General features: G+C 35.7%; 1 protein-coding gene across 1 annotated transcript in view; it reads right to left on the bottom strand.

The window, feature by feature from the left end:
• The window catches only part of DNAH9 (dynein axonemal heavy chain 9), a 581066-nt gene that overhangs the window by 300817 nt on the left and 257264 nt on the right, over positions 1 to 22985 (bottom strand). The window contains exons 29-32 of the mRNA XM_051995550.1: positions 20868 to 21025; positions 18504 to 18642; positions 5804 to 6091; positions 3724 to 3934 (exon numbers count right to left, since the gene is read on the bottom strand). Of these exons, the coding sequence (XP_051851510.1) occupies positions 3724 to 3934; positions 5804 to 6091; positions 18504 to 18642; positions 20868 to 21025 (796 nt within the window). The remainder of the gene's footprint in view (positions 1 to 3723; positions 3935 to 5803; positions 6092 to 18503; positions 18643 to 20867; positions 21026 to 22985) is intronic.

The following is a 22985-nucleotide window of genomic DNA, read 5'->3' as shown; positions in this document are numbered from 1 at the left end:
TTATGGAAAATTATGGTGAAATTTAGTTGTCTGGAGAAGTTCATTAGTATTGTATGTCAATTTCATGACAGCACACTTTCCTGATTTCTGGATACTGGACATCATCAATGAAGTAAAGCAAGTCTATGCTTGTTCCTATGCTTTTAGCATTATATTTTCAGTTAGACATCTTCAGTGAGGATGAACATAGCATCAAAGTTAGTTAACACACTGAGGGTAAATTACTTAGCTTGAAAAGACTACAAAATCATGATTAAAGTGGAGGGGGAGTTGATGTACAACTTTTTGGTTACAGATGATTGGGCACTCAGTGCAGCCTTTTAAGCTGTGATGCAATAGAGTATGGATTGATTTTCTGCCTCGTGCTACTTTTGGACTAACAATACCAAGAACAGAAGTTCTCTACCAGAAAACACTGCATGATAACAAATATTTGTTACAAGAATTGGAGAAATTTTGAATTTTGTGGATAAGTGTACTTTCCTTGGCAATATATATTTCAAGGATGTACATACAGATAATGAGGTTGATGTTCACATTGCTAGAGCGAACTCAGTGTTTTGAAGCTCCAAAAGAAAGTGTTGCAAAGAGGTTTTAGGATGTCTACCAAACTGAAGGTCTCCAGAGCCATTATACTGACTCCATTGTCATATGCCTGTGAAAGCTGGACAGTATACCAGTATCAGTTTAGGAAATGGAATCACTTTCAATTGAACGGTCTTAAGAAGATTCTGAAGATCACCTGGCAAGATAAAGTACTGAACACTGAGGTTCTTTTTCAAATTGAACTGCCAAGTATACAAACTATCACAGAGCACAGTTCTGATGCACTTATCACATTATTTGAATGCTAAGTATATGTTTTCCTAAAAGACTATTTTACAGAAAACTCACATAAGGCAAATGCTCTCATGGAGATCAGAAAAAGCAATATAATGACATTTTCAAGGTCTCTCTGAAGAATTTTGGAATATATTGTGTCATGGGCAACACTTGCAGAGAACTGTCCAGCATGGCATGTCTACATCAAAGAAAATACTGCTCTCTATAAGCAAAGTAGAATTGTAGTAACTAAAAACAAAGACAAAAACAAACCTATGAGATTTGCAAATTTAGAGACCTCTCCAAATATTTATACGGGATATTTGTGCTCAACCTGTGCCAGAATCTTCTGAGCACATCTTGGTGTACTCAGTCACAGTTGGACACATTGTAACTTGAATCTAACATAATGGTATTTTGGTTTTCTTGAAAAACAAAGGACAACAACCATGTATACAAATTCCTGGATAATTTTTCTTTTACATGAGGACATTAGCAGTTGAGGGCATAAGAAAATATTTCATGTACAAAGTGAAACTTTAATTGAGTTTTGAAAGAAAGTTCTTAGAGGCAGAAATGAGAAGGAATGAATTCTAGGCATAAGGGACAATCAGTACAAAAAGAAAGAAAGGAGGTGGAGTGGTTGAACTATTGAATGCAGGAAGCAGAAAAGTAGGTTAGGACTAAATTATAAAAGGCTTTAAAAGCAAACTTCTTAGCTCCCAATTCCCTCAACCTTAAATGTGTGTGTGTGTGTGTGTGTGGGTGTGTGTGTGTACTTTTCTAAATGATAAGCAATGGGTTTCTCTGTCTTCAATTGGAGGATTAAATAAATATGAATAAAGCACCTTCTCTCTGTTACATTATTTTAAAGGTTGTAGGTTTTAGTGTCTCTCAATATGAAGTGTGTGTGTGTGTGTGTGTGTGTGTGTGTGTGTGTGTGAGAGAGAGAGAGAGAGAGAGAGAGTGAGTGTGTGTGTATATGAGAGAGAGAGAGAGAGAGAAAGAGAGAGAGAGAGAGAGAGAGAGAGAGAGAGAGAGAGAGAGAGAGTGTAAAGCTATATATTGGGGGAGGAAGAGGGCAAAGATGTGTATGTGCCATTTAAACTTGCTCCTCCTATGTAATATTGATATTCTACCCTGTATTTGCCACATAAAAGTGACCAAGAAAGTGGCACCTCTTTGTGCCCTCTTTTTATTTTTTTAAACTAGATATGTGATTTTATGGGCATCAGTGTTTTTACTTAGTAAGGAAGGTCCTCCACTAGTAAAGATTTGTATCTTTTTTTCATCTTACAGTCTTAGAAAATTATCTCAGAGTATTGAAAGGTTATATGTTTCCCCTAGAATTATATAGCCAGTATACGCCAGAAGAGGATTTGAACTTATATCTTTATGACTCTGAGACCAGCAATCTATGGACTATACCACATTGCCTCTTTCTAATATCAGTCTTTATATGATATTGACTTTCTATATTGCATAGGCACTGGTGAATAAGTTCATTAGTTTCCAAAGGAATTTGTGGCACTAAAATGGGATCATTGGATAAATAAGTGAAAACAAATAAAAAGTTTAGAGAAACATCCTGAGATATTTCATTCTCCATAGTGTCAGCCCTTGAAAGCATGTTCATTAAATTAAATCAATCTGATTAAAGAAAAGAAGTAACAAGATGGTGCAGTGCTCAGAGTGCTAGACTCAGAATTAGGAAGACCTGGGTTCAAATTTTGTCTCAGACATTAACCAACTATGAGATCCTGGATAAACTGCTCACTTGCCATTAATCTCAATTTCCTCATCTCTGAAATAATGATGTTAATAGTTGTTGTTCACATGGTTGTTGTGATGACTAAATGATGTAGCATGTAAGGCATTTTTCACATCTAAAATTTCTATATAAATGTTAACTTCTATTAGAAATAGTGGGAGTGATTGACAAGTGCTGAGAAAGTCAAACAGAAAAGCTGTTAAGAGATTAATATATTTTCATGATAAATACCCCTCATTTTCTTCCTTATAAAACCCAATTCAGAGAAGAATTTCTCCAAATGACTAACAATTGTCCTCAGTAAGAGAATTGAGATAAATGTGAATAAAACTCCAGGAAGCCTCTCTGTTAGCTTTTTTTAGGTGGTTGTTTTCGGCACTTCTCAGTATAAATCATTGTGGGAATGTATTCTTTGTCAATTTTGAAACTTTCTACTTGTTAACAGCCTCTTGGTTTGTGGGAGATATAGTAATTGATAGGAAGATGGACTACAGTTCAGAAGAATTAAACTCATGGCCTCAAACTTTCCAAGTGCTGCTGAACCAGATTAAAATATGTTAAATAAAATAAGTTAAATAAAAATATGATATATATATAATTTTAATTTAAGTTTTTCTAAGTCAATATATTGTGTTCTGTAGAAATCCTTCTCTATTTGAGTTTGACATCACTGGACTACAGTGCTCTTCAATACCATTAAATTTTCCAGCACTTAACAGCATGTTTATCTCTCATCCCTAACTGCCACAGATTCTCAGTGACATGGCATGACTAAAGTATAGGGCAACTGCTTTTTATGTATTCTATATCTCCTTCAATTTCTTCTTCCACTCAAATGAAGGCTTAAGAAGATTACCCAGAAGGAGAGAAAGAATAAATATAATATAGCTTAAAGGAACAAATAGAATTTGTTGAAAGTTCTCTTTCCAATCAGAATGGCATCTTTCTCCTTCTGTGTCCTCTTTGTACCTTCATTGGGCCTATCTTATGTTTTTTCTTCTTTGTAATTCATGCCAATATTCCTAACTGATGAATATAAAGAAAATTAATTCAGTCTGGCAGTAGCTAAATAACAATATACTATTTAGAGTAAGTATAGTGTTTTCCCTCTGGTCTCAGGCATTTCTTACCATCTTTCCATTCTCGCGTGGCTGGGTTGATGATGCCAAACAATTCATCATTAGTAACAGCTTTGGGGTTGAGGTCAATGCAGACTGGTCGTCGTTTCAAGTTCTGATATGTTTTATGCAGAGACCTCAGCACCTGGGACTTGCCTGTACCAGCATTCCCCACAACAAACACAGAGTGTCGCACTGCCAAGAGTTCTTCTAGCTGTACCACCTGAAATAATATTTGACTTAGGGAATCCATCAAGCAATTCCACAAGCATTTATTAAGCCTAGTTTGTTTCCAAGACCAAGCTAGATGTTAGAGAAATAAATACAAATTCTCTTCAAGGAGCTAATATTCTAGTGGGAAGTATGAAGGGGAAGGAATTTAACAATTTCAAAGCTACTTGAGTACTATATCTATATAAAATGTAAAAGGGCATCAGGAGGATGAGGCAATAAGGATGCATATTTAGAAAGAGATGGCACTTGAACTGAGCCTTGAAAGAAGTCCTGGTTCTAAGAGATAGAAAGTAAGAAGGAAAAGCATCCCAAGCACAGGGAGTCCTATGCAAAGTCATGGAAGCAGCAGGTGGAATGGCAGATATGAAGAAGGAGTAAGTCAGTTTGGGTTGGAATTAGATGATGAAACACTTTGAATACCAAACATAAGAGGTTCTATTTATCTCAAAGGCAATGAGAAATCACTGAAAATTTCTGAGCATAGTCAGACTTGTGTTTTAAAAATGTCAGTTTGGCAGTTTTGTATAGGATGGATTTGAGAGGGAAATATCAAGGTAGGGTGACCAAAGAGGAAGCTATTGCTATCAGGTGAAAAGTGATGAAGACTGGATCTAGAGTAGTTATGGTGTTTAAGGAGGTGGATGGAAGAGTTATTTTAGAGATAGTCAAAAGTTAGAAATGGTTCTGAGTTTATGAACTTAGATGACATAATGAATGGTGGTGCGATTTTGTTTTAGATGTACTGAATGAGTTATCTATGAAATACTAGATGTTATTTTGGCACTAGAGCTCAGAAGAGAGATGAAGAGAGAAGTCATGTAAAAATTTTTTCAATTTCTTCTTAGAGATGATAGTGGAATCCATAAAAAATAATGAAAACAGTAAAAGAAGAGAAAAGAAGGGAGAAGAGAGAAGTGGGAAGGAGAGAGAAGATGCTATAGGAAAGTATTTGGGACCATAATCATATGTAGTTAGGACATAGATAATGCTCTAGAAAGTAGATTGAGAAGTTCCAATTAGGTAAGAAGAGAACCAAACAGATCAATGTCATGAATAATAGAAGGTAGAGAAAATTCCCAGAGCAGAGTAATCAAAAAGGCCAAATGTGGCAGAAAAATCAAGATTGAAGATTGAAAAAAAAGCCAATTGATTTATCAATGAAGAGATCTTTGGTGGCTTTAGAATGTAGAATGTTGGGGATAAATCAGATGGCAAAGAATTGAGAAGTGAATGGAAAGTGAGAAGTGAAGGCAAATAGTATTGACAGATTTCTCTAAGGGTTTGAGTGTAAAAGGGAGGTAAAAAATAGTATAATAGCTTGAAGGGATGGGCAAAATAATTTTTTAAAAGACCAAGGAAGATCTAGACATGTTTGTAGACAGAAATGGAGACAACAGATAAGGAGAGGTTGAAATTTAGGCCTGGGGAATAGATTACTGAAGGGGAAATTTTTCTCTAGAGGAGATAGGAGAGGATGAGATTAAAGGCACAATTAGAAAAACTGATATAGTCAAGAAGAAAGACCTCTTTTTCTGAGTCTAGAATAAATGAAGAGAAAATGAGGGATAAAGTTGAAATGATTTGAACTATAAAACTAAGGAAGAAAAGAAACTCTTCAAATGCCAACCACGTGTCATCTATGTCTGACTGGATATGGGATATCTTAGTGCCACAACTTCCTACCTCTATAAAAAAGAGGAGGTGACTTTTCTTAAAACTTCATCATTAATCAAATATTTGTGTATCAGCTTACCCTTAGAATCCAAAACCAATAAAAATTCATGAGCAAAAGAAACATTTAAGAAAAAGATAGAATTTATGAATTCTGAAATTATGAAGGGAGAGTAATGTCACTTACTTTGAGCACAAAGTTGTCCTCAGCCTGAAGTTTTAGTTCTAAAACTGCCTGTTTTATAAAACCTTCAAAGTCGATGTCTCTCTTCCTGGGAATATCCAGGGCAGGAAAGATATCTCCAATCAGTCCCATAAACACAGGCATGTCATCAGTTGTGATCTTGGGGATGTTGAAGTCTCGGAGAGAACGCATTAAGACTTGTTCCTCAGGTCGGTTGGGGTCTCCTCTCTTCAGAGATCCAGCTAATACAAGCACAGATTTAATAGCTCGCAGACCCCAGTCATAATGATCCTATGAAGATAAAATGACAGTGTTACTCAGAGATAATGGGAGTAAATGTGATATTTGGAAGCAAAGATCTTTGTTAAAGAGTCTCAGTGGAATCCTGCTAATGAAGAAATGGCAATGGGGGTGGTAATGGTGGTAAAAACTGACTCAGTCTGGTTTAAAATAGATATTATTAGAGGGATGAGCTTCCAATGATTAAATTACTTGTTTCAGAAGAATGGAATTTAATAAAGAAATGACAAACATACTATATGTTAGAGCTAAACTAAAATGATTTTATACTGAGTCATGTGAGCAACAAGATAGGAGACTAGGCAATTTCTTTGATTCCCTACAACCTCTCAAATCACTATAGAACAGGAATAACATACCAAAGAAAAATGACTTCAGCTTGTCTTTGTCTCTTTGGACATCTGGAATTAAAAAAAAAAAGTTAACCCCTCTCCCCCAACAATGAATTGATGTTCACTGAAATTGAGCTCGCTCAGGAGCTCTCCAACCTGCCACATTGCTAGCCCTGAGGCTGTACTAGCAGTATTAGAACCAAATCTCTCTCTGTCTCTGTCTCTGTCTCTGTCTCTGTCTCTGTCTCTCTCTCTCTTTCTCTGTCTCTGTCTCTCTGTCTCTGTCTCTCTCTCTCACTCTGTTTCTCTCTCTATTTCTCTCTCTGTCTCTCTGTTTCTCTTCTGTCTATTTGTCGCTCACACCCACAAAGAAACAAACATAGAGATAAAACCCAATCTCCCCCTCTTTCTTTTCAGTGCTGGAGAATATCAAGTTCAGGATATATAAATGTGCTTATATACATAGCACAAAAGGTAGCACCATCCTTCAAGGGAAGGGTCACAGCTAGTGAGCACTTTAGCAGACAAACATATACGAACAGCTGTGACCTACAGGGGCCAGTATGGACAATCCTATACCTATAGTATAGAAACTCTCTGAACTAACTGTGGTGATGACCCAAAGAATCTAGGAAGTGGTGCTGGACATCAGAGGGGAGGGGACAGAAGCCCAAGCAGCTTTCCTTCAAGTATCCTGAAGGAAAGTGTGGTATTTTTCTTCTTTAAAATAATAAGATGGTTCTCTCTGGGAGAGCAGGTTTCTTGGGGAGGTTTTCTGGAGGCAGCCTTAGTTTCAGTTACAAGTAATAATTACTCAAATGCGCCAGGTGCTAAAAGTTCAGATCTTTTATTGCTTCCTCCAAAATAGCCCCGGTTAGTTTTTCTTAGAGGCCTGTCTTTCTGCTTGGTTCCAAGAGCTCCCTCTGAATGTCTCCAAATCCAAAAATTTGTCCTTCAGCCTCCAGCCAGCCAGGTGGAAAATGGAATGAATTTCTCTTGCCTCCAAGAGTGGGCTTGTAGGATTCCCAGAGTGCTCCTCTCCAACTCTTGGTAATGTTCTGAAGTAATTCCAACCTGAAGCTAAGAGCCTCTTTATATATGATCTCCCAAAGGTTGACTCCTCCTTCTGGAGGCAGGGATTAAGGGAGGTGTGAATTCGGATATCTCTTACTAAACCCTGAAATCTCCCAAATGTGTGAACTCCAATGAGTACTTAAATACATTAGTGAGCTAGAGGATTTGCTAAGTGCCATGCTAAATTAGCACTTTGTAAGGATTCCAACAGGAAAGTACTAAACAACTGGCTAGAAGCAGTTCTGTCCACTCAAAAACTTTGGGGAGAAAAGGCAGAAACCTACACTACTGACCTCTGAAATGCTCAGTGTAGGAGAAGGCTGAGATTCTTTGAGATATGGAAAGAAACTACTATTAGAAGGAGATAATCAACAAGTGCACACTAGTAGAAAATAAGCCACATACAGAGATAATCATTTGAGACTCTTAATCCAGCTCTATAATTCAAAACTATAATTTTTCTTTCTGACCAGAACTTTAAATCTTTCTAATTCCTTCTTATTCCTCACCTTTCCTAATTTCAGATTTCAGAAAGAAGGAAATTCAAAGGACCTTGAACATAAACAAATAAATCAATAAGAAAAATAGGAACCACAGAAGGAAATATGACCTCCAGAGCTAGTAAGCAAGTTCAGATATCTATGAATAGACATTGCAAAATAAAGAAAAAAGAATGCAACACTTGATGAAGTAGGATACCCTGTGGAACTTGACAGAAAAATCACAGCAGTCAGTTCTTGAGTTTTTCAAAAGAGAAGTAAGAATTATGAGAGCACAATTTATGGCATTCATGACAAAAATGAACAGAATAAAAAAGGACTCTACAATGGCTATTCTCATCAAAGAAATAATAGTGAGAGCAAAAGATTAGAAATATAAGTCCACAGAAATGAAGGATAATCTATAAGAGAAGATGCAAAAAACAGTAACATTAAAGAATAATACTCTTTCCAAGCAAAACATATAAATACAGGATGCATAGAAGCAACTTAAGAGTCATAGATCTTTCACAAGAACATGACGACAAAAATCCCTGATATCATAATGCAGAAAATAATAGAAGAGAATTGCCCAGAACTTCTAAATATAGAAAATGGAATACCATTTAAAAGAATTTACAGATCACATCTCTACCCCAAAGAAGCAAACCACTTAAATGAAAATTATAAAACACATAGTGATTACATTTAACAATTCAATTCAGAAACAACAAGATTCTAAAAGCAGTTGGGAGAAAGATCTTCAAATACAAATGAAAAGAAATTCAAACAACACAGCATGAGAGAATGGAATAATGTATTCTAAAGAGCAATCGAGGTCAGAATGCTCCTGTGACATACTGTGAAAATCTGAGTTTAACCACACCTGGAAAAAAAAAACAACAACAGGATTTTCAATAATAAAGATGCATCCTGCTGATCATTTCTTACCAAACAATAATATTCCATAATATTCATATACCACAATTTATTCAGCCATTCTCCAATTGATGGGCATCCACTCAGTTTCCAGTTTCTGTCCTCTATAAAGAGACCTGCCACAAACATGCTTGCACATACAGGTCCCTTTCCCTTCTTCAAGATTTCTTTGGGATATAAGCCCAACAGAAACATTGCTGGATCAAACAGTATGCACAGTTTGATAACTTTTTGTAGCTTCTCTGTTCTTAAGGAAAGTTTTTGTATTGTAAACACTTTAGGGTATAATTCATGTCCTAAATATTGAAAAGGAGCATGTCTTTGAATTTTTTCTGGAGCTATATGCAATTTGTAGTTCCTTAGTGTTTCTATGGTCTTTTGTAGACATGCTTCTAACATTTGCTCCTCAGGTCCACATCTTAAGATATCATCCATGTAATGTAATAACATTACTTTTGGAAATACTTTTCTTATTCTAGTAAGAGCAGGAATAACATACAGTTGACACATAGAGAGAAAATACATGTATAATAATAGAAGACATTTTATTCATAACTTGCTTTTCCTGCTGTCCATTCGTATCTTTTATAAGACTCAACTAAGTTAACACTGGGCACTGAAAAGGCAATTTTTTCATATCCTCCTTATCTAGAGGGATAGAATAGAAACAATCCTTAATGTCTATAACCTAAAGAGGCCATTCTCTAGGCAACTGAATAGGAGATAGAAGTCCAGGCTGAAGAGTTCCCATAGTTTCCATCTGTTCATTTACCTTTCTTAAATCAGTCAACATCCTCCATTTTCCATATTTCTTTCTTACAACAAATACTGGGGAATTCCAAGGACTTAGAGAAGGTTGTGAGTGTCCTTGGTCAAGTTGCTCCTGTACTATATCTAATAAGGCCTGAATTTTATCACTAGCTAAGGGCCACTGTTCTACCCACACTGGTGTATCAGTTTTCCATTGAATAGGAAGTATGTTGTAAAATGTCTCTTGCCCACAGATTGATGGGAATTTTTTCAACTATAAAAGGAGTAAAAACTCCTGTTTCACCTTCAAATGTCCATCTCAAAGGGGTAGCTACTATTGATCCTCCTATGCCAGACATAAATGCCTGCCTTAATCTTTAACCAGTGACTGGGCCAGTTGGCACCTCTAATGACTGTACAATCTGCACCTTTGTCTACCAATCCTTTTAATGGTATGCCATTTATATAGCTAGTGAACATAGGAGGGTCAGCTGTCACAGCTACTGTCTAAAATATTCCTGGATTCTGTTGCTTGGAGTCAGAATCTGTGCAACTATCTCCAGATTGCCTGTATCAATAAACCTGATGCTACTACTTCTCCTGATTGATAAGTCACACATTGTCTACCTGTATTAGTAATTGGAATATTATCTACACATTCCCCAGTTTCCCACATCAGTATATGGATGAACACTGTTTTGTAAGTACTCTCAGGAGGTGAAATGATCAAGTCTACTGTGCCTGGAGGCAATGGATCCATAGGCTGGAGAGAATTTCACCTCTCCAGGGGATATCTCAGTAATCCCAGCTGCATTATAACTCTGTTCTCCCCAATTGTAATCCTTTTCTCCTTCAGATTGCTTCTTGGTTGATTGATCTGAGTACTGAACTTCTAAAGACTTTCTGGGTGTAGCATTGGCTGCCATCATGTCTCAAGTATGTTTTGCTTTGGGCCCTGGGGCTAGGCCCCTACATCCCATTTCCCTGAATCAGTCTACATTCTGATGTCCAATGGAAGTGTCTGTTGCATTTTGGACATGGGGTTTTGGGTTCTGTTCTCCCACCCTGTCTCTATGTCAACATTGAGCTTTCACTTGCCCTACTTTACCACATTGAAAGCATTGACAAGTCTCTCTGAAAGTTCCCTTGCCAAAAGAGACCCTGTCTTCCCATGTTCTGATCTTGGGAAGTTTGCATGATAGCCTGAGTATAAAAGGTATTTATGCCCACTGTGGCACAGCCTCTTATGATCTCCTCTAAAGGAGCATCCTTGTGTAGTCCTACTATAATTCTTCTACATTCCTCATTAGCATTTTCTTTAGCAAGTTGTCTTATCATAATTTCAGTTTCTGCATTTTCACCAATAGTTCATATGACAGCTGTCTGCAGACATCCCACAAAAACAGCAAAAGGTTCATTTGGACTTTGCTCTATTTCGTGAAGGCTTCTTCTCTATCTTCTTTACCTGGGAGAAAGCCCCATGCTTTGATAGCAGCAGAAGCAATTTGCTTATATGCTGCTATGGGGTAATTAATCTGTACTGAAGTGTCTGCATATGAACCTACACCTACCTGTTAGTTGGTCACAGGTGATTGGTGTATTAACTCCACTTTGGGCTTGTATCCTACAGAGTTTGCTATATTCAGAAAGCCACAACTTTTGTTCAGGTTCTAAGCATGTCCTTGCTATAGATTTACAGTCACTAGGGATTAAAATTTCATAAGTCAAAGTTTGTAATAACGTCTTAACATAAGATGATGTAGACCCATAAAGAGTGCAAGCCTTTTTTAGGTCTTTGATAATTTCTAGATTAAAAGGAATGTATCTTCTCCTTTCTTGACCTGAAGAGTTAAGCTGTTCAATCACATGATACATTTCTATTCTCAAATCAGCTGTATTGTGCCCTTTCTCTTTGGCTTTAAGTAGTGCCTTTTGCAATCAAATCATGGGAGAGGGGAGGTTCATCATGGTGGGGTTTCATTGCTGGGGGGGGGGGGAGGTGCTGATGATATAACTTCCCCTCCTCCATTTCCTCTTCCCTCCACCCAGGAAGGTAAAGTTGATGGGGGAGAGTCAAGAGCCTGCTCTGGTGTAGGCGGAGTTGAAGCTGGGCTGTGAGAGTAAGAATCACCAAGCCCTTTAAATTCACTTAACTCCCCATGCCTTTTGGTGATATTTTCATTACCTCTTCCTTTTCTTCCTCTTTCTTCACAGGCTTCCTTGTTTGACTGTTCTCCTTAGAACTTTTCCTTTTTCTAGAACTTGTGGGATTCTTTAAGGCCAATTATATTATGTTGTATATGTAGAATGTTTCCTTAGAAATTGAATCAGGACCTTTATCATTATAATCACATAGTTGATCTCCTACTAGTTCCCAATTATCTGCCTCTATTTCTTCCTCTTTGAAGAAAGAAGGGGCATTGCATTCTAATGTTTCTAAGAGTCCACCAAATCTGCTCCCAAGTTGCCAGCAAACATTGTCTCTTTATTAGTCTAAATATGCTTTCTATAGGGAGAATATTTTCCTAATATCTGTTCCATTTCAGCTAGAATAGGAAAATTACTAATTTGGTTCTTAACAAAGTAAGTTTCCTGTTTGTCTGTTTTAATACTCATTCTATTTCATGGTCACAGGGACTTCTCCACTAAAATTAGGGTCCTTGGTCCATGTTGGGTGCCAAATGTAAAGTACAGGCTAGCTCCCTGAAGGGCCTCAGAGTCAGCCAGAGTCAGGATAAATCAAAGTCTTTGGTCTTTAGGGGGAGAAGTGAAGGAGGCAGGCAAGCTGCCACATGGCTTGCCAAAGATGTATCTTGGATCCTGGAGTCTGGAGTCTCCAGTCTCTCTAAACAGTTTGTTGTTATTGAATCCCTTGAAATTAGTCTTTGAGGATGGCTCTTATATTTCAAATTCCATATTAAGTTAAGTTTATTTGTGATAAATCCTGAAAATCTGACAGTTCATTGAATGTCCATTTTTTCATTCAATATTATACTTAATTTTGTTGAGTATGATATTTTTAGCTGTATTATTTTCTTTTTATTATTGATATATAATATTCCAGAATATGTGGTCTTTTATTCTAGCTGCTGATAGGTCTTATGCAAATCCAATTGTAGTGCCAAGATATTTGAATTTTTTGGTTTTATTATTTGTTGCTTGTAAAATATTTTCTTTGATCTTGAATTCTTGAAATTTAGTGATGATGTTTCTGTATGTTTTCCTTGTAGGATCTCTTTCAGGTAGTGATTAATGCAGTTTTTTATTTCTACTTTTTCCTCTTCTTCTATAATTTCAGGACAATTTTCTTTAATTATCTCTTGCATTATTGTATCAACATTGCTATTTACTTTTTTTTTAATTGGTCATAGATTTCAGCCCAATTATTTTTATGATCTCTCTTACTCTTCTCTAGATACATTGTTTTTCTTTTGAAATGTCTCAATTCTCTTCTATTTTTTCATTATTTATGTTTTCTTTTATTATTTCTTGGTCTCATAACTTCACAGGCTTCCCCTTGCTGCATTCTAATTTTCAAAAGTTATTTTCTTCCTCAAGACTCTGAATCTCCTTTTTTAAACTTTAATTTAAACTCCTTTAATTAACTTTATTTTCATCATCTTGTTTTCCTTGGATTGTTCTTATTTTTAAAGTTTTTCCTCAGTCTCTCTTATTTGATTTTTAACATCTTTTTTGAGTTCTTCTATGACTTATTTTTGGGCAGGTAACCATTTAATATTATTCTTTGGAGGAGAAGCTTTTTTTTTTTTTTACTTCAATATCCTCTTCTAAAGACAAAACCCTGCTTTCCCTATTCCATTGCCTGCTCATTTAAAAAATATGAGCTAGTTAGTGTATTCACCTCTAGTCCTGGGGGCAAGAAGGGGATAGTGCCTCTTGCCTCACTTCAGTTCTTTCCCTTACCTGGAAATCATAACCAAGAATTCCCACCTCCTATAAGTGTTTGCAGCCAGCAGCCACTCTGTCTCACTGCTTCCACACTTACTAGAGATATACTGGTTCCTTCTCATCCATAACTGGGTCTCAGCAGTGCAGCTGAGACTGGCATTTCTTATCTGAAGAGGTTCCTTCAATCTTCCAGGTCTCAGACTCCCTGACTCTTGCAGTTTCCAGGAGATGAAAGTTCTTTGGTTCAGACTGAGGCCAGCTCTGGACCCAACTAGCCCCATATCTCCAGACCTGCTATTTCAGGGGAGCTAGTCTGCAGGTGTTTATACTTTATATGAGACAAACCTTTATTCTGGGGTCTTTCTTTCATTGTTATGCCAAAATGTTTGTGGCAGCTCTTTTTGTAGTAGCTAGAATCTGGAAATGGAATGGATGTCCATCAATTGATGGTTGGATAAATTGTGGTATATGAATGTTATGGAACATTATTGTTCTGTAAGAAATGACCAGCAGGTTGAATATAGAGAGGCTTGAAGAGACTTACATGAACTGATGCTAAGTGAAATGAGCAGAACCAAGAGATCATTATACACTTCAACAACAATACTATATGAGGATATATTCTGATGGAAGTGGGTATCTTTGACAATGAGGAGATCCAATTCAGTTCCATTTGATCAATGATGGACAGAACCAGCTACATTCAGAGAAAGAACACTGGGAAATGAATGTGAACTACTTGCATTTTTCTTTTTCTTCCCAGGTTATTTTTACTTTTCTAAATCTGATTTTTCTTGTGCAATAAGAGAGCTGTCGGATGTATACACGTGTATTTAAGGTATACTTTAACATGTTTAACATGTATGTGACTGCCATCTAGGGGAGGATTGCAAGGGACAATGTTGAAAAATTACCCATGCATATGTTCTATTAATTAAAAAGTATACTAAATATATATATATATATGTATATATATATATATATATATACACATACATACATACACATTTATGTATGTACACACACACACACACACACACACACACACATATAAAGGGCCTTTGACGAATGGTTTAAAATCAATTAGTTACTGAATGATAATCTTAAGGAATTGGTGGATTAAAGAAACAACCATAAAAATACACACAAAAAATATGTATTCATAATTAAATTAAAAACAATCATAGATTATAGACTAATATTTATGGGATGCAGCCAAAACAGTCCTTATTTAAAAATTTATAATTTTTAATACTTTAGTCAACAAAAGAGAACGAGCAGATCAAAGAAATGGGCTAAATTAAATTAAAAAATTAATTCAATTAAACATTAAAATAAAAATTTGGAAATGCAAAGAAGAGATGAACAAAACTAAAAGCAAAATAATTGTTTAAAACCTTTGAATTAATAAACTCTGAGCTATTCTTTTGAGGAATAATTTAGCTAATATGATTTTTTTAAAAAAAGAAAAATTATTAGCATAAAAAGTGAAAAACAAAAGGAGAATTAACAATAAATGAAGAAGAAATAAAGAATATTTGAATAAATATTTTGAAAACTATAAAATTCTCAAGTTAACAGGAGAGTTTACATAGTCTAATATCAGAAAAGTAAATTAAACAAGCCATAAATGAACTAAAAAAGTAATTCTGGGTTAAAGAGATTTATAAGAGAACTCTATTAATTTTAATCATATAAATTGGTAGAAAAATAAGAAAAAGAAGGCATCCTACTAAATTTTCTTTTGGTATAAGCAAGATATTGATATAAGGCAAAAATGAGGTACATTAAAACAATATTAGAATTAAGAGCAGAAGAGTGGTTTAACTCATTTGTAGCAACAGCCTGCCTCTATTCTTTTTCTGCTCATAGCCCTTTCCAATCAGGCAGGCCTTTCCAACCTCCCTTGGTTTGTATAGTTGTTAACAACTAAAGTAAAATAAAAATTATTTTAAAATGGTTTGCTTCATCTTTATTTCATCCCTCTAAGGTTTCTTTTTTGTGTTTCTAATATACATATTTTAATAAATCAAACATATAACCATTAAACACCTAGCATGTACAAGATCCTGTATTAAGTATAAGATTTAAGGCAAAAATGAAACATTCCCTACCATCAAAGGAGGGAGCCACTCTTTCTAGGGAAATGGTGTAGACATAGAATCATATATATATATATATATATATATATAACAAATACAAATTAATAAATACAACAAAATGTTGAGATAGAGGGCATTGTAATTGGAGGGATAAGGAAAAAGCTTCAGGGAGAAGGTAACTCATGAGCTTTGTTTTGAAGGACATAAGCAATTCTAAGAAGTCAATGTAGGGAGAAAAAACAGTCCAAGTGTGGGGGACCCTGGATACAAAAGCATAAAAATGGGAGAGAAAGCTGGTGAGACTGGTAATACCAACTTGTTTAAGACATTGAGATGGTGCAGCAGGTAGAATGGATGAAGTTAGGCCTGGATTCTTCAAGACCTGAATTCAAATATGGTCTTAGACCCTAATCATCGGTGTGATGCTGGGCAAATTATTTAACTTCTGTGTGTTTCACCTTCCTAATCTGCAAAATGAGGATAATAAAAGCATTTACCTTACAGAGTTATTGTGAAGATCAAATAATATGCTTAAAATAATAGGCACTTTATAATAAACTAATAAGTACTTCAGAATAATCAAGGGCTTGTATGGTGCTTAGCATAGAGCCATAGTAGGCACTATATAAATGCTTTTCCATTTTCCAAAATGGAAGGGAGAAATAAATTGGGCCAGATTGTGAAAGGCCTTAAAAACTAAATAGAAGAGTTTTGATTTGATTCTAAAAGTGATAGGGAACCATTATAATTTACTGAGTAATGATGAGATATCACAGATGTGTGCTATATGAAAATCACTTAGGCATCTGTGTGCAGTATGAAATTGAGTGGGGAGAGATTTGAAGTAATGAGACCTCGTTGGAGGTCTCTGCAGTTTTCCATATAAGAGGATATAAGGGCCTGAAGTAGTTTTATCATATGAATAACAAAAAAAAGAAAATAGGATAAATGTAAAAAATTTGTGGAGTTATAAATGACAAAAATTGGTGACTGACAAAGGATATGAACAGACAATTTTCAGATGAAGAAATTGAAACTATTACCACTCACATGAAAGAGTGTTCCAAATCACTATTGATCAGAGAAATGCAAATTAAGACAACTCTGAGATATCACTACACACCTGTCAGATTGGCTAAGATGACAGGAAAAAACAATGATGAATGTTGGAGGGGATGCGGGAAAATGGGGACATTGATGCATTGTTGGTGGAGTTGTGAACGAATCCAGCCATTCTGGAGAGTGATCTGGAATTATGCCCAAAAAGTTATCAAACTGTGCATACCCTTTGATCCAGCAGTGTTTCTATTGGGCTTATACCCCAAAGAGATACTAAAAAAGGGAAGGGGACCTGTATGTGCCAAAATGTTTGTAGCAGCCCTGTTTGTAGTGGCTAGAAACTGGAAAATGAATGGATGCCCATCAATTGGAGAATGGCTGGGTAAATTGTGGTATATGAATGTTATTGCTCTGTAAGGAATGACCAGCAGGATGAATACAGAGAGGCTTGGAGAGACCTACATGGACTGATGCTAAGTGAGATGAGCAGAACCAGGAGATCATTATACACTTCGACAACGATATTGTATGAGGATGTATTCTGATGGAAGTGGATTTCTCTGACAAAGAGACTTAACTGAGTTTCATTGGAGAAATGATGGACAGAAACAGCTACACCCAAAGAAGGAATACTGGGAAATGAATGTGAACTATTTGCATTTTTGATTTTCTTCCCGAGTTATTTTTACCTTCTGAATCCAATTCTCCCTGTGCAACAAGAGAACTGTTCGGTTCTGCAAATATGTATTGTATCTAGGATATACTGCAACATGTTTAGCATATATAGGACTGCTTGCCATCCTGGGGGGGGTGAGGAGGGAGGGAGGGGAAAAAAACGAAACATAAGTGATTGCAAGGGATAATGTCGTGTAGAAATTATCCTGGCATGGATTCTGTCAATGCGAAGTTATTATTAAATAAAATAAAATTTATTAAAAAAAAATTGGTGACTGATTGGATATGAGGGTTGAAAGTGTGACAAGTTGAAGATATTGTCAACACTGTGAATCTGAGTAAATGGAAGATTTTTGTGCCATGAAACAGAAATTGGGAAATTCAGAAGAAAGGTGGGTTTTGGCCATTAATCAATCTGCAAGTATTTATCTATGGTACTATGTGTCAAACACTATGAAAGCTACTTGGGATACAAATACAAAGAATGAAATAATCCCTGCCTGTGAGAATTTACATTCTATCAAGGAAGACAAATTGTATTATGCTATATTACATGTAAAAAGAATAAATTTAAATGGAATATAAATGAAAACAAATTAGTTAAACTAAATTTAGTGGTGGAGGTCAGGAGTATTTGGGATAATCAGGAAAAATTTTATATAGAATGATGATTGAAATGACTTTTTTAAGGATAAGAAAGATTTCATAAGTTGGAGACAAGGTGGGAGTCTATTCTAAGGATAGGAGACAGTTTCTACAAAGACTCAGAAATGGAAAAAGTCCTATGTGAATAACATAGAGAAGAATAATTTGACTGGATCACAGGTACCATTATATCTGCTTCCTCTTAGACATAAAATAATGATGTAAAGATAATTTTACGAATATTATAAAAGTTTACGGGATAAAACCCATAGTTGGAACATAGACAATGGAAAAATATGAGAATACTCTTCAAAAGAAACAAATAGATATTGGTGTAAAATCACAATGTTTTAAAGAGTATGGAAACCTATGTCTGTAGCAATCACAGAGGATGGTGGTGGTATCACACAAAGGTCTTTTTCGAGTTCTCTGAACTTACCTGTTTGGACAGGAGCTCTTTACAAAGCTGGTAAAGAGTAATGAATTTTTTGGCCAGTAGTCGTGCCTCAGTGAATCCTTCAGCCACCAACATAATTTCACAGATTAACTCAAAATCTGGTACCACCATAGCACAAGGTCTAAGCACAGACAGGAAAGAAACGAAACAGTTTTTGAATTAAACAAAACAAAATATTTTAAATTATAGTGGAGGGAGTTGAGGTTAGACATAAAGAACTTTATGATGAAGCAGGGTGCAGCAACTGAATTTAGTTATTAAGTGAAGGGATAGCACATCTTTCTCTGAGAGATTTGAAAATAGAAGATTTCATATCTTTCTTATTTTCTATTCATAATTGTCTAGGCCAATTTATTTAAAAAAACATACTTCCAAGTCTTTTCTGAATTCCTTATGATGGTAGCCACTATCTGACTGCTATTCAAGAACTATTTCTTTTTTTGACCTTTATACATTAGGAAATGACTAGAAATATAGTCATTTCTACTAATGAGTCCATAAAAATGGTAAAGTTATTTTGTCTTATCAATGGAGCCATTGATTAGAAAGAGGTCTAATTGAAACTGGTTTTGAATTCTATAATAGATTGCAGATAGCATCATGCTTTTAATTAACATAATTGCATTTTATTATGTCTAGTTCTATAAAAAAGTTGTTATATAGTGGAATTCTGAACAATATTTATCATTTCTCTTTTGAAGTCCATGCCATTTTTCTGTACATGTTCTTTAACTCACCACCAGTGTGTACTGCACACAAAGTTTCATATATTCTTTTTTGGAGGAAGCTCTTGATGGTGGTTAATAAACTGGTGAGCAATTTCTATTTGTAGACTCTAGGAAAAAAGAGCTCAGTACACGTTATTAACTGCTGATATTTTATGCTGCTGTAGTAGAGATGGCTTTGGGGGCAGGTTGGGAAGGGAAGATGTATTCACACATCATACCTCTCATCTATTTCATGAACATTTGAAATGCCAGGGAATCAGATCTAACTTTTCCCTTCTTTCACATTTAATTTGAGTAGGATATAATTAAAAGTAGGATATAATAAGTGGTTGTAGTTCTACAACTGACCAAATCAAGATATACTATTGACTGGTTGCTTATGAAAATATTACTAGGTATTCCTGACCTAATCCAATCTCCTTATTTTATAGATGAAACAGTGATATGATATTTGATATGATTTTAGCAATAGAAATAAGTGAAGATATAATGAGGACATGGCATCTGAGTTGAGTCCAAAAAATGTCAACAGTTAGAAAAAACAAAAAAGCACAAATCTTTTCCAGGAATGGAAAATAATGTGCACAAAATCACATAAGTGGAAAATGGAGGACAAAACAGGAACTGCAAATAGCCGTTTTTTATTGTTTAGTATCAAAAAGATAAGATATATGAAATGATATTAAAATTCACACAGTGGAAGAATAGGGACTAGAAACAAGATCTTCTGATTCCTGGTACAAGGCTTTTTAAAAATGCTTATTGTTTATTGTTAATAGAGTCACCATATTTACTGTACTATAGTGTTTAGTAGTAACTGACTTCTATTGCTAAAAGTAATCCCTCTCTATTAGAATCTCTGAGCCTACATTGACCTTTGAACTTCATTTTATAGCTTTTAAAGTTTTTTTTAAAAATTATATTAAAGTTATTTAAACTCCTTGAAGACAGTAGTCTTCATTTCTATAGTTCCCATGTCTGATGTTTAGTAAGAACTGGAAGGCCATGTAAAAAGTGGGGGAATGTGGTATAAGTCTAGCATTCCAGGGCCTTATCTCATAATAGTTAAGATATAAATATAAAATAGTAAGTACAGATAACTATAAAACAGCATAGAATTCAATAGTAGAATAAAAGAGGTGGAAAGTGTTATGATATTTAAAAGGAATAAAAGATTTCTTCCTACTGGAATAATCTGAGAAAATTTTATGAAGCAGACTTTGAGGGATTGTCAGGAATTGGACCTGTGGAACCATTGATAAGAAAGAACATTTGAGATAAAGGGTTCAGTATCAGCAAAGATGTGGAAATGACAAAATAGGTTGTACTCAGGGAAGGACACATAGGACAATATAAATGGAATAAAGCAGAATAATAGGAAATGAGGCTGAAAAGTTCAGTCAGAACTATTTTGCAATGGATTTTGTATATAAGGGTAAAATTCAGGGCAGACACAAAAGTAGAGTTTGCAGTTTGAGGCAATTGAGAAACCATGGAACATTTTCAGTAGGAGTTAAAAGTGGATTAACATAATCATGATGGTATATCATACATGCTTTTCTTCAAAGATGAAGAGACTATAAAATATAACTGTGCCTTAAAAAATTATGAATTGCACCTGAAGAGAACTTTGAGATTCTCTGGAAGATCTGTACGACCAGCATAGCCAGGGTTCATGGTTATGAAGATTCCCACTGAGGGATTCAGTTTAATCTCCTCCCCAAGGAAGTTGAAATACAGTTTTTTATCCCTGATTGCATCTTGGATACATTTCACCTGATAAAAAAAACACATTTTAATCAATGCAATGTATAAATAGATCAGATACCATTTTGTCAGGAGAAATTATCCCTTCTATACACAGTATGTTTAGTTCTTCTCAGATTTCAGCCTTGATTGGCATGGAATACTGAGTCCCTAACTTCTTCAACACAGAGAAATAACATAAGCACATATATACATATACACATGTATGTATTCATATATATTGTATATATGCATACATATCTACTGGGAGTTGCAGCATAATGTAATTTTTAAAATTCTAGATTTAGCATCAAGGATATAGGTTTAAATTTCAATTCTGTTATTTATTACCTAAATGACCTTGGGTAGGTCACACAATCTCTCAGGACCTCAGTTTTGTCTCTGCTAAAATGAAAAGGTTGAACTAGGTACTATCTAAGGTTTCTTCTAGCTCTAAATCTGTGGTTTCTGCATGTGATAAATGTAGTATTCCATCCCACTTGAGTAGATTTTATCTGATCCTTTCTGGATCCTAGGTTAGTTTTATATAGTTATCACCCAAAATTTTTCCTTCCTTCCTTCCTTCCTTCCTTCTTTACTTCTTTCCTTCCTTCCTTCCTTCCTTCCTTCCTTCTTTCTTTCCTTCTTTCCTTCCTTCCTTCCTTCCTCTCTCCCTCCCTCCTTCCCTTCCTTCCTTCCTTCCTTCCTTCCTTCCTTCCTTCCTTCCCTCCTTCCTTCCTCTTTTCCCCTCCTTTCCTTTTTGTCTCCTTCCCTTCCTTCCTTCTCTCCTTTCCTCCCTCCTTCCTTGGTTCTCTCTCTTCTTTCCTTTCACCTTCCCTGCCTGTCTTCCTTCCCCTTTCCTTCCTTCCTTCATTTCTTTGTTCTTTCCTTCCTTCTTTCCTTGCTTCTTTTTCTCTCTTCTCTCTTTTCCCCTCTCCCTCCCACCCTCCCTTCTTTCTCTCCTCCTTTACTTCCTCCCTTCCTTCTTTCCCTGAAAGTATATAAGCTACTCAAAAGTCTTATTTACTATTAATCTATACAAAATTCTATTTTTCTCACCTGAACCAGCATTCACTCCTCCCTAGACAGTCTAGGGATTTTTCTGCTCCTTGGATTTCACCATATCAGCACCATACTTGGACACTCAGTTATCTTTAATCCTACTGAAGTTTAGAGTTCATGAACTTAAGCAATCCACTGTCCTCCCCAGTAAGAAGGAAGAAAGGTATAGCCACCATGCAGGCTATCAATCAATAATTCGTCTTTTTTATTTAGGCTCCAAACTCTAAAATATGTATAGCACTTGCCTTGTTAGGAAATATATTTAATTTAACATTTACAAATTGCTCTGAGACTGGAAGCTGAAGCAAGTGTCAACTACCCTTTCTGATGTTTAGCCTGATTCAACATTCCTTTATGCTACAAAGGATCTGCAAAACAAAGCAGTCAGCAAAAAATGTACTTGTTGAGAATAGACATCTGTATTTCTGTGTAAAATCCTGTGAGAGAAGCTTTATGAAGAGTCAGAGCAAGTTTGAAAATGCAATAACTCATAAATATTAGCACTTAATAGAGGTGTACATATTTGCAGATTTTCTTCATCAATTTTCTCCATCACTGTGGTGTTCTTCTTTGAAATATAATGGTTCTCTCTGGGAGCAGGTTTCTTGGGGAGGTTTTCTGGAGGCAGCCTTAGTTTCAGTTAAAAGTAATAATCCCTCCAAATGCAATCAGCTGATAAAATGCAACTGTTTATTTCTTATCTCTTTCCAAGCCCGGTTAGCTTTCTTAGAGGCCTTTCTCTCTCCTTGGTTCTAAGAGCTCTTGTATCTTTGTCTCTGCTTTTGCCTCTGCTTTCTTCAGCCTCCAGCCAGCACAAAGGTGGAAGATGGAATGAATCTCTTGTCTCCTTGCCTAGGGCTGGGCAGCTTTTAGGAGAGCTTTTCAGACCAGCCTTGGTCTCAGTGGGGAAAGTGCAGAGACCAGCCAC

Source organism: Antechinus flavipes, chromosome 4 (genome assembly GCF_016432865.1).
Source record: "Antechinus flavipes isolate AdamAnt ecotype Samford, QLD, Australia chromosome 4, AdamAnt_v2, whole genome shotgun sequence".
Taxonomy (NCBI): Eukaryota; Metazoa; Chordata; class Mammalia; order Dasyuromorphia; family Dasyuridae; genus Antechinus; species Antechinus flavipes.
The sequence above is the reverse complement of the archived record's forward strand: the minus strand, read 5'-3'. Positions and strand labels throughout refer to the sequence as shown.